Consider the following 12,330-nt stretch of genomic DNA (forward strand, 5'->3'; position numbering starts at 1 on the left):
ATTGTATTGTTGTTATTGTAACCCCCTTTAAGCAATTATATGTTGGTGTGTCGGAACCCAGTATCTTAAATACAATTTGGTGTTGTGTCTCTTTTCCCTGCTAAGGTTATAAGTGTATTTCAGTCACACGTGTAGCTGCAAAGTGCTCACGGCGTGTCTTTGTGTGTGTACGCACTGCGTGTACTCTGTGTACACGGTACGGGGCTTTGTACGCTAACTGTGAAAAAAGTACGTAGGCTAAGGATTGATTACAGCGGCCGCAGCGGCTCTATTTAAAGTGTATTGAATGTCTGTTTAAAGTGTTGCTTTTAGTCCTGTAAGTAAATCAGCATTTATAACCTCTACTAGCGCACTTTTTGAATACACCACAATCCTTGCTATTGACTAAGTTTTGGTTCCCAGTGTGTTGAACCACGGTTGTATGAATGGGAGGCAATCAATTTACCGCCTGTCGGAATCCCGGCGGTCAGGATACAGACGCCGGAATCCCGACACCACCTGAAATACCGGCGCTGGTTACCCCTCTTGGGTGGTGGTCCACGCCACCACCTGGAGTCGCCACCGGGCCCGAAGCGCGGCGAGCGCAGTAAGCCCGCGAGGGGACAAGCTGCGCTCGCCGGCGGGATCCCGGATGTCGGGCTCCCGCCGCCGGTCTCCTGACCGCTGGGATCCCAACCGCCAGGATCACGTACTGATCCCATATGAACCATGGTTGTACAGCAGCTGGCCCCTTATCCTAGAATATCACTACTTCTCTCTATTATTTTTAGACCACAACGGGGTTCTCCATCCCTAAGGTCAGGAACTGGAGTTGCAGATTTATACAAGTAGAACAGATTGATTCATAATCCTCTGCGGTAGATAAAAAAAAAAAAAAATCACATGTACAAGGTCCAATATCCATGGCAGCATTAAGGGGGAGTACCCTGGTGGTACCTTGTGCCCTAACTAACTTGTCCTCATCCTGCACAAATCCCAGTTTGCGCCATCTTTCATCCTATCCATGGTTTTCTAGTAGGGAAGCAGGAGGGCTAGAAGGGGGATGAGTTTTTTCCCCAATGTACAGTTTTCTAGGGATAGAACATAATTGCGCACTTCCAAAGGATAAAGTTAAGAAAGCCTTATTCCACTTGCCTGGCCCTGCTATTTTCTGCACTTGTTACTGACTTTATTGACATGCTGTCAAAGTCGAAAAATATTGTAATACACACACCACGTACTAACCACACACACATGCCCGCTGCGCGTGTACTTGTTCCGCCGTGCGTGCACATATCCGCAATTTGCGTATGATCGCTCCCGCGGTCCTGCGCGTGATATGGGTATTTACGGCGGAGTTTGTGAGCGCATAGAGGGTTATCAGAACATTACATATTTAACCCAAATAGTGCACATTGTACACATAGCCCCCCCTGCACCACATCAGCAAGTATCAACAGTTTAAATGATTCCAGGACTAAGGGATTCACCTTTGCATGATAGGAAGGGATAGACTAAGGTTATAAGGTGATGTCTAGTATCCAGCTGTAGGGTATTTTAAGGGTAACATTCCGGTGTTGGTTAAAGGAAGATCGCATGTTCCTGCGTATAGTTATGTGCAGAAGTAGAATATAGATATAAACTGTATTTACTGTATATTATGTATGCAGCGGGAATCCAGAGGAGACCACCCACAAGAGCAGTTGGGAAAGACATCGCCCACCTTTTCAAATCAACCTATGACCTCTCCTATAATGTAAAGATGCATCTCTGTGTCCAATAGACAAAGGGATTACAGTAACCATTGTATTGTTTATGGAAGTAGTGTATAAAAAGCCTGTTGCTGCCTGGCTGGTCAGAAGACTCTGAACGCTATCTACCTGATGAGCGGAGGACTGGTCCAGGTTGCGCAAGCGGATATTCTCACGTATGTACATTGACTGTAGCCATTATTCTGTTGTAGATTTATCTTGTTAGCCTTGTAGTGTATAATTTGTATTGTTATCCCCTTTCAAATAATCCACTGTGGCGTTAGAACCCAGCGGTTAACTACAAATCGGTGTTGTGTCCTCTTTTCCCTGCTAGGGTTTAAAGCGTATTACATACCCTAACTGTATAAGGTTTAAGAGTGTATTGATAAGGTGTGTACGCACTGCGGGTACTTTATACCGTCAGCACTGCTTAAAGGTTTAAGGTGTAACATCATTGCAGTGCTTTGCTGCATAAGGTTTAGAGTGTAATAATATCATTGCATTGCATTACGAATAAGGTTTAAATAGCGTACAGAGTGCGTAGCGTGTGTATTAAGTCTAGCGGCCGCAGCGGCTCCATGGTAAAAGTGTATTTAGAGGTATAGCTTTATGTTTTAAGATAATATCGACATTATCTATTGGGGGCATCGTCCGGTTTTTCCTCATACCCGCAGCCTAGCAGGTCAAAGCAGACTTTATCTATCAGCAAAGGGCAGAAAGGTATCCCACGTAAGCCTTCTCCTGGTTGGTGGGTACACTGGAAACCCTGTTTTGTATTGCTGATTAGATGGCGTCTGCTCTGCATGGTTTGTAGGGATGCTGGTGGGACCCGTAAAGTAAATACGCAAAGCTATTGTTTTAAAGTCTGTGAATTTCTATTTTGGCGCCAAATGCGCACATAACACAAGCATACACCTGTACTTTGTATACCTGCTCGCATTTTTGCCATAAGTATTGATTATTAGATTCATTTTGACCTGTACTGAGAAATTTGTTGCTATTTAGTTAAGACATAGACTAGATATTAAGGAAGTAAACGTAAAACACAAATACAGTCTGGCCCAGTTAAACAGGTTTATACAGAAAGATACTGTGTTATGTTAAGTAAACGATTATAGGTAATATCGCTTACATTTATAGAAGTGTGGGATTTGTACTATTGCGGACGTACGGTCTTTGTACACGTGTCTCGGACAAAGTACAGGACTGCGTACGCAACGTAAAGACATACGCACGGTTGCGTGTTTACGCAACGTGCGTAAGGGTACGGCCGCTAAAGTACAAATTACACAATAGCATTGTTTAGCAAGTTTAGGCGCGGGACGGTAGCCACGCGACAATAGCACAAATTGCTCAGTGTCCAAGATTTAGTTTAAAGAATACCTTTTTTACTGTATTACCTCTGGTACTAAGGCTGTTTATCTGAATGAAAGTTAATTTTCTGTACAGAAAAACCAAAGTGTATTTGAGTGAACGAGCGTGAGTGTGCAAACATAATAAAGGTTTTGTGGACCCAGTGAATTTGGGATCCCGTAGAGGTGGTACACCAGGTGAGTGGAGACTTGGTGGCATGAGAATTTGCTGGCTCACGTTAAAAATAAATTGAAGTTCAAAGGAGCAAGGTAGCAGATACCGCAGGCCAGAAGGTCAGCGAAGGTTTAGAATACTGCAGACCAAAGGTCAGCGAGGTTTTTGTTTAGGTACCACAGCCCAGGGGGTTAGCGAAGTTACCCATATAGGCCTTCTGATTGATACGCTCCGGCTGAGGTTTCGCATCCTGAAAAATCGATTCCATTGGTCGTACGGCGGATAAGTAACAGTTACCTATACGCTGTGCGATTGGACCGCGCGTTCGTAGGTGCAATACTTAGCGCAACGTGATACCCTTTTTACGAGCTTTGCATAAAATCGCGGGATCATTAGCGCTGGATATAGCATACGCAAGCGTGATTTGTGAAGAAAAAAATTCTTTAAGGGAGTTTCGCTGGTCTCACTCAGGAAATCTCCAACAACCAATATTTACTGGAAAGGGTAAGTCACTCCCATATACTTCCAGTAAATAGAGGTTACATAGGGGCCCTAGGTTGGGTACTTACCTTCGCTGACGACAGTATTTGGTAGTATTGGCCAACGTGGGCGGTGAGTGGGTAAAAGAACTCGTAGATCTTTCACCGTTGCCTTATATTGAGTATTTTATTTTTTTGTAGGATTAGCCGGGACGGCAATACCTGCAAAATATGGGGGACAGTTGCTCAAGTAAGGGACGTTCAACCAGGGTTCAGGTTGACATTCCGCGGCCCAAGGGGTCAGCGAGGTTCATAATGTGTAAGAAGCATGGACCAAATTTTGTGCAATGAATGGGAACGTATGACTGCGGAAGATTGGGAACCATTCCCTAAGGTAGGCAGTTTTGAACCAGAGGTATTGCAGAATTTAAGGGTTAGGATATGTCTGATAAAATCCCGAAAGCAAAGGGTCAGACACACAAACTGTTTAAATTTATGGCAGCAAGAGAGCGATATGCAAGAGAAATTAACATATGCAGCCTGTTCCAAACCTAGCGGGGATGAGAACACAAACACACCATTGTCGACACAGGTTGAAAGGGAACAGAAGGCTACAGTCAATGATACATCCGTAAATGATAGTAATATGAAAGAGCAATGTATTAACCCTAACTTTTGCAAAATGTATCCGGTTTTGAAGTCTCTCCAAGGTTTTAGGTCACAGGGAGATGAAGGATTCAGCCAAATCGCAGCTCTCCTCCAGGCAGTCACTTTGCAGGACACTCAGGTGGGACCTGTCCAACCAGGTAGTGCAGTAACAATATTCCCCAATGAAAGAACGGGTGAGGTCACAGCTACCGGTAAGTATGAGACAGTTCATTGCACAGAAACAACAACACCACACAGTAAACAGATTAGGAACGGAATGGTAGGATTACACCCTGTCTTGGAAATGGTAACTCCCAATGGGGGAACCGATAGACAGGAAGTAGTCCTCACCAGGAATAATGCAATGTATTGCCCGTGGCCCAGAGATGAGCTGCGATCAATCATTTCAGAATTCCCCTACCCTCGGAGGCATTTAGCCAAATGTCAAAAGTTTATCAGAGATCTGGGTAATGTGTATGAACCGACAAACCAACATTGGCGGACATTTTTGAAAGCATGCCTACCCCCTAATATTGACACCCAAAAATTTACCACTGATTGTAGGCTAGAGTCAGATAGTCCTATGACTGACAGAAACAATCAGGAAAATATAGAACGAATTAATAGGCAACTAGAGTTGTGTTTTCCCACTGAGTGGAGAAGAATTTTCTCCATAAAACAGAGGAAAAATGAAATGACATCTGAATATTTCCACCGAGCACTGCAGGAAATGGATAGATACATGGGGGTATTAGATGCAGGGAACGATGAAAATTACAGAAAGGTAGCTGTGTCTGTGCTAATGGACGGACTCGATCAGACAGTGAGGGACAAAGTACAAACATCTTTGCCTAATTGGAGAGGGGTCCCAGTAGCTTGCCTTAGAGAGTGCGCAATTGAACACCATAGGAATATTGCTAGGCGTAGAAAACTCCAAGAGGAGAGGCTGAGGATTGAAAGTATACAGGCTCATACACCAAAGTCTCATCAGCCCAAACCCCAAAACCCTAGTAGTAACAAAAGACCGAGAATATGTTACACTTGTAAAAATGAAGGACATTTTGCTAGAAATTGTAGGAGTAGTAGAGCACATAGCCAATATAGACCCCTAGACAGAATAAAACAAGCCACGTTATCAAACACATAGACGGGATCAAGGGACATATAGTAAGGAATCACGATACAGTATAGAAAAACACAGATTCGGTTAATGGGAAGAACAGAATAAATGCAACTTTACCCTTTTGACAGAATTTACGGAGATTAGGAGGAGGCTTCTAAACTTCTGCTTCTCTCTCTCTAGCAGAAGTGACCTCTAAGTAATTTAACAGGAGTTTTGTTAGAGATGGTATACATATAGAGTGCTCCCACCCAGGAAGCACAAAATATGTTAAAATACCCATGAAGACTAATATTGCATTTCACTGTTTTAGAAGCATGTCCGTCACAGGTAGAGGAAATTATCTAAAAAATACCGGGTTCCCTATGAATTTAGAATGGACAAGACACTGGATTGAGGGCTGGTATAGTCCCAGTAGAGATATAACACACATAGAATTTTTTTTTAAGGGAACAGACTGATTAGGGAATCATTCCCCGTAGTGCCCAATCCAGATGTTAAACTTTGTAAAAATCTTCTTTGCCTTTACAAACTTATCTATTACTAAACTCTGTGATTTGTCTTCAAAGTTTCCTCTTCATCCTCTTACGTTCACTGACAGGATTACAGTTCAAACGTCACATGCCTACTCGGTCTGTCAGAGCTCTGCCTAAATCCAGTATATCTCACTAGCATAGGGACACCAGTATCACTGTGCCTGGTCATGCACAAAGGGTGGAGAATGGGAATACTGGTGAAGATAGACTGTGCATAGATACCGATATGCATGATGGTGTGACAGCCTGATGGTGAACGCAAATCTGACAAATTTTCTTTTTATTATTTCCCCTCTCTTCTCACTTCCCAAAGATCACACAACTGATAACACACAACAGTTAAACAGATTTATGTTTCCTACAGAAAGGTCGCTGACCCGGAGAGAACATCGTATCACTGGAGTGTCTGTTCCAGGAAGGCTGAGAGGCAGTACTGTTGAGACGGCACCTGAGCGCGGAGAACAAGACCAAGAGGCGGTTGTCGCACCAGTTTTCTTTTTACCTTTTTATTATTTTCTCCATCTCCCACTACCCTCCTTTCCTCCCCCTTCTTGTTTCCTTTCTCTTCCCTTAATAAGATGGACTTACCCCAAGAGACTGCGTTCCGGGTTTTCCTGTTAACCCTGTTGTTGACCAGAACAGTCTGTTTCGGTGAGAGTACCAGAGAGGTTGAGAAAGGATCTGGAATGGGTTCTGATGGCGAGGACGGATTTGTAGAATTCCAAGAGCAACACATCACTCGAGCAAAGGCGAGTATCAGAAAACGATCTGGTAGTCAGGGAACTAGGAGGCACTGTGAAGGGTTATTGGCTGAGGAAAATTGCATTTGTAAGAATTGTGAGAACATAGTTGAGGATGGGTGCATCCAGAGATGTCAGTCCAGCCTTATTATCAACATGGACCGTCATCCATTGAGTGATTACCACTCACTAGTGGGTAAGGTTTTAAACCAAACAGAATGCTGGGTGTGCTCACAAGTACCTCAAGGTCAGAGCAAGTCAGGATTAGTACCGTACCCATTAGCAATGGATGAGGTACCCGAATTACGGGGTGGGAGACCGGTGGACAAGAAATTTAATTTTTCTAGGCCCCCTAGTTTGAAGCTCCACCAGTACCATGTAGATAGATCCTTGGTATGTTTCAACATTTCCAATCTCCGAACACCAGGAAATTGGGAGGTGACATGGAATTATCAAACCATGCCATTTTCGCATAGAGCCGATAGGATACCTGTAGACTCTGAACTTATACGCCAAATAGCCAACAGTGGAAGGTATTTCAGGTATAGGTATACTCAAGGAAGCAAGACCATGCGGGTTGGAGAAGTATCACCAGGGTACTGTGCTCATATCATACAGCCTGATACTTGAACTGAACAGATGAGTGAGTTAGGGATGGGATTTTTCACTTGGAAAGTTTGCAATATGGTAATGTAATATTCTGTCCCATATGTTCTCCCTGATGATGCTTATTTCATATGTGGGAGGAAGGCGTATAAGTGGCTTGCCCCAAACTCAGAGGGATTGTGTTACATTGGAAGAGTGTTGCCAGAGGTCATGACCATAACCCATGATAAGATGAAAGACGTTCACCGCAGTGCTCAGGCTCCTTATACTCACTATGAACACATCGTTAAGAGACACCTCATAGATAGGACAGAGCACGTAGCCTCTGATTTGATCCACGAATCCACCGGGATTCAATTACTTCTCGCATTAGACATCACCCGTACTGCCAGAGGAATTATAAAATTATAGGTACCATCCATGCGCTAGCGAACTTGATAGATAATATCACTGAGATGTATGACGACACCTTCAGGTATACGGGTAGGGAGTTGCAAGCTTACAAAACAGAACTGATCCAGCACAGGATGGTCCTCAATTATATCACAGCCGTGACGGGTGGGTACTGTGTCACTTTGGCAACTCAATATAGTGTGAAGTGCTGCACGTATATTACAAACAGCACTGATGACCCAACCGAGATCATCGATCAAAAGATGGACGATATCTTGCAGTTGAAGAGGGAGTTCCGACGGAGACACAACATTACCCTGACTGCTGTGAGTAATGAACTGACCGGCTGGGTCTCATGGTTGAACCCACGCAATTGGTTCTCAGGTAGGAGAATGGGCTCAAAATGTTATTATGAGTGTAATAAAGTTTCTCCTTTGTATCCTGGGAGTCGTCATAATTATTGGCTTGATATTTAGGTGTGTTCGAATTCTAATGCGGCACAAGCACGGCACAAATTTGATGAGTTTAAGGAGCGGGGGCATTGTTACAGCAGCAGATTTGATTTACGACCCATCCATAGAGACAATGTTATAAGGATTGCAAATGAATTCCATGGCCCGTTTCTTTCACCCGTTTTTCCTTTGTCTCCCCCTTTGCCCAGATACATCGATCCGGAAAATACATCAACTAAACCCAAGAATGATTACGAAAATGTAATGTGATTGTATTTTAGATATGTGTCTTATCTTCATCTCTACAACCTTCAGTTAGTGACACACATAGTCGACAGGTGATATCCACATATACTAGGACTCACATATGTTCCCCCTCCATGTATCATAAAACTAAATGTGCACCACATTTGTTGGAACAAGAAGCCGAAAAGAGCTCGGTAGTGTTTGTTGGCCCACTTACAGACCCTTAATACGGGATAAGAAGGATTTAATGTATACTTCGCAATACCTCGAAGCTTATCTAGAACATATACGGCACGATGATGCATGCCCCTCAGACATGGATTCATACATACATGCTTTTACTATCTCACTAGGTCATACATTTCCCACCTACACCTCTCCTCCTACCATCCAATCATCTGTAGATATTGTATTGTATATTTTTCTGTTTAATGTTTAGATAGTGGCAGTTATTGTTGACTGCCAAAGGGTGGACTGTCAAAGTCGAAAAATATTGTAATACACACAACACGTACTAACTACACACACATGCCCGCTGCGCGTGTACTTGTTCCGCCGTGCGTGCACATATCCGCAATTTGCGTATGATCGCTCCCGTGGTCCTGCGCGTGATATGGGTATTTACGGCGGAGTTTGTGAGCGCATAGAGGGTTATCAGAACATTACATATTTAACCCAAATAGTGCACATTGTACACATAGCCCCCCTGCACCACATCAGCAAGTATCAACAGTTTAAATGATTCCAGGACTAAGGGATTCACCTTTGCATGATAGGAAGGGATAGACTAAGGTTATAAGGTGATGTCTAGTATCCAGCTGTAGGGTATTTTAAGGGTAACATTCCAGTGTTGGTTAAAGGAAGATTGCATGTTCCTGCGTATAGTTATGTGCAGAAGTAGAATATAGATATAAACTGTATTTACTGTATATTATGTATGCGGCGGGAATCCAGAGGAGACCACCCACAAGAGCAGTTGGGAAAGACATCGCCCACCTTTTCAAATCAACCTATGACCTCTCCTGTAATGTAAAGATGCATCTCTGTGTCCAATAGACAAAGGGATTACAGTAACCATTGTATTGTTTATGGAAGTAGTGTATAAAAAGCCTGTTGCTGCCTGGCTGGTCAGAAGACTCTGAACGCTATCTACCTGATGAGCGGAGGACTGGTCCAGGTTGCGCAAGCGAATATTCTCACGTATGTACATTGACTGTAGCCATTATTCTGTTGTAGATTTATCTTGTTAGCCTTGTAGTGTATAATTTGTAATGTTATCCCCTTTCAAATAATCCACTGTGGCGTTAGAACCCAGCGGTTAACTATAAATCGGTGTTGTGTCCTCTTTTCCCTGCTAGGGTTTAAAGCGTATTACATACCCTAACTGTATAAGGTTTAAGAGTGTATTGATAAGGTGTGTACGCACTGCGGGTACTTTATACCGTCAGCGCTGCTTAAAGGTTTAAGGTGTAACATCATTGCAGTGCTTTGCTGCATAAGGTTTAGAGTGTAATAATATCATTGCATTACGAATAAGGTTTAAAGTTTATCAAGAGTGTGTGCGCGCGCTGTGTGTACTTTGTACCCCCAGCGCAGCGTCTGTACGCTAAGTCCGTACAAGGTACGGGACTCTGTATGCAAATAGCGTACAGAGTGCGTATTAAGTCTAGCGGCCGCAGCGGCTCCATGGTAAAAGTGTATTTAGAGGTATAGCTTTATGTTTTAAGATAATATCGACATTATCAATGCATAATAGACAAATTAAAAATATGAAGGAAGAAGTAAATTACATAATGTAGTTAAACCAGTGGATTCCAAACTTTTTTGAATCACAGAGCCCTAGAATATCAGAATTATTTTCACGGCACCCCTTGGCCAAAAATTTCTTATTGAGAAATTTAAAAAGAAATATTACATTAAGTAGATCGCGTTTATATGTCATCCTTAGGGTCAGTTGTGTGGCGAGGGACAAGATTTGCTTCTGTTTGGCCACATATTTTATGACTGGCAGCCACCAGCACTGGCTTTGCCTATTATATTGACCATGAATAATTTGAATTGGTCCTGGACCACCAACCCAGGGCACCCCTGCAAGTGTCCCGAGGCACCCCAGGGAGCCACGGCACACAGTTTGGGAACCTCTGAGTTAAACCCAACTTAGATTAAGGGACAACCTCACATAGGATGAGATGTATACAACTTTAGAGAGAGATAAGTACCATCCAATCAGCTCCTAACAGCCATTTTACAGGCTGTGTTTGAATGAAAAGAGTTAACTGGTTGTTATCTTATCCCCCTCTACTTTATCTCTCTCCAAGCATTGATCAATCTCCCCCACAAACAGTGTTCAGGGTGGCAGTAACAAATATACAATGATTCGGGGGTGAATTTGGTGTCATGGGGGATATTCAGCATGAATTGCAGATTCTGTTAAAAAGAGGAATTTGCAATCCCTTCTGTAGCATGATGGGGGCCACTCAGTGCAGGGCAAAACTGCCCAGCAAGCTAACTTCTGCCCCACGGCTGCAACCGCAATCCTATTGCGATGCAATCTCAATCGGATTGTGGTCAGAGCAATTGTGGACGACCCCCTGTAGCCGCAACTAGGCTGTGTATGCAGGCGGTCCCCTGCCATTTTTCACATCAGAGTGGCTGCGTGTGATGTCACACAGCTTCCTCGAAAACGCCTATATTGGCTGGATCACTCCCCCGCAATGCTGAAATGCTGCCCCCATGACGCCCGCCACTGTCACTCAAAGTGTGATTGCACTGTGAATACTAGCGCATGCGCTGTGCGGCCGCAGCACATGCACAGTTCTGAGAAATGTGATCTTCTCAAAACTGCAATCCAACCTGATTAACCCCCATAAGGCGGACTGGCAGGCTTGGTATTGAGTCTCATTTCACTTTATTTTTCTTTAACCAAAAATTAAGAAGATGGGGTGCTCATTATAATTGCTGAAACCATTGATAATGAATATAAATGCTATTTGCTACGTAGCATGAATTTATACAATTAAAAATGTGTACTCTAATTTTGTTAAGACTTATATACTTTCTCTATTACATAAACAAACCAGATTTCTAAGGGGGTGTTCACAAAATCCATTGCTGTCACATTTTATAATTTTCACAACTGAAAACACTTTTTAAATTAATAGTAGTAGTGATGTACCGTCGTATTTCATATCACTGTACATATAGTAACATGTGACAACATACAGTGTACATGTACAGTACAATAGCTGTATGCCACCAGTCTATTACAATATAGACTTTCATGTTGTTACAACCAATACTTCTGCTACAACAAATTGATTAAACACAGGTTAAATGATCATAACATAGGTAGGGTTATAATTATATATATATATATATATATATATATATATATACGGATATAGATATATAGATATATAGATATATATATATATATATATATATATATATATATATATAGATATATATATATATTATATTTTTATTTACAGTAACTAACCTTTAAAGTATAGCTTATTGTAAATGGCAGGATCTCTTACCAGGAATATCTCAATGGCTCCAAGTATGTACATAGCTGTGGCAAATGTTGTTCCTAAGTAAAAGCATAGACCAACAGCCCCTCCAAATTCAGGTCCCAGAGCCCGAGAAATCATAAAGTATGAACCTCCCGCTAAGAAAAGAAAGAACAAGTAAGAAGAAGACAAAGTAAGACAGAAATACAAAAGAAGAAAGGCAAAGAGAGAGCGTAAGCGGGAGACAATTGAGTGAAAGAGGCAGAATTCGAGACAGAGAGAGAGGAAGAGAGAAATAGAGAGAGAAAGAGAGGTGGGGGAGAAATGCGAGGGAGAGAAAG

The 12,330-nt window shown here is 42.6% G+C and overlaps 1 protein-coding gene across 3 annotated transcripts in view; it reads right to left on the reverse strand.

Annotated features, from left to right (window-relative positions):
- Positions 1 to 12,330, reverse strand: part of SLC12A6 (solute carrier family 12 member 6) — a 103,381-nt gene that overhangs the window by 61,828 nt on the left and 29,223 nt on the right. For all 3 annotated transcript variants that reach the window (XM_063913469.1, XM_063913468.1, XM_063913470.1), the window contains one exon: positions 12,017 to 12,147. In XM_063913469.1, coding sequence (XP_063769539.1) covers positions 12,017 to 12,147 — 131 coding nt within the window. The remainder of the gene's footprint in view (positions 1 to 12,016; positions 12,148 to 12,330) is intronic.

The sequence above is a fragment of the Pseudophryne corroboree genome, chromosome 1 (genome assembly GCF_028390025.1).
Source record: "Pseudophryne corroboree isolate aPseCor3 chromosome 1, aPseCor3.hap2, whole genome shotgun sequence".
NCBI classification, from domain to species: domain Eukaryota; kingdom Metazoa; phylum Chordata; class Amphibia; order Anura; family Myobatrachidae; genus Pseudophryne; species Pseudophryne corroboree.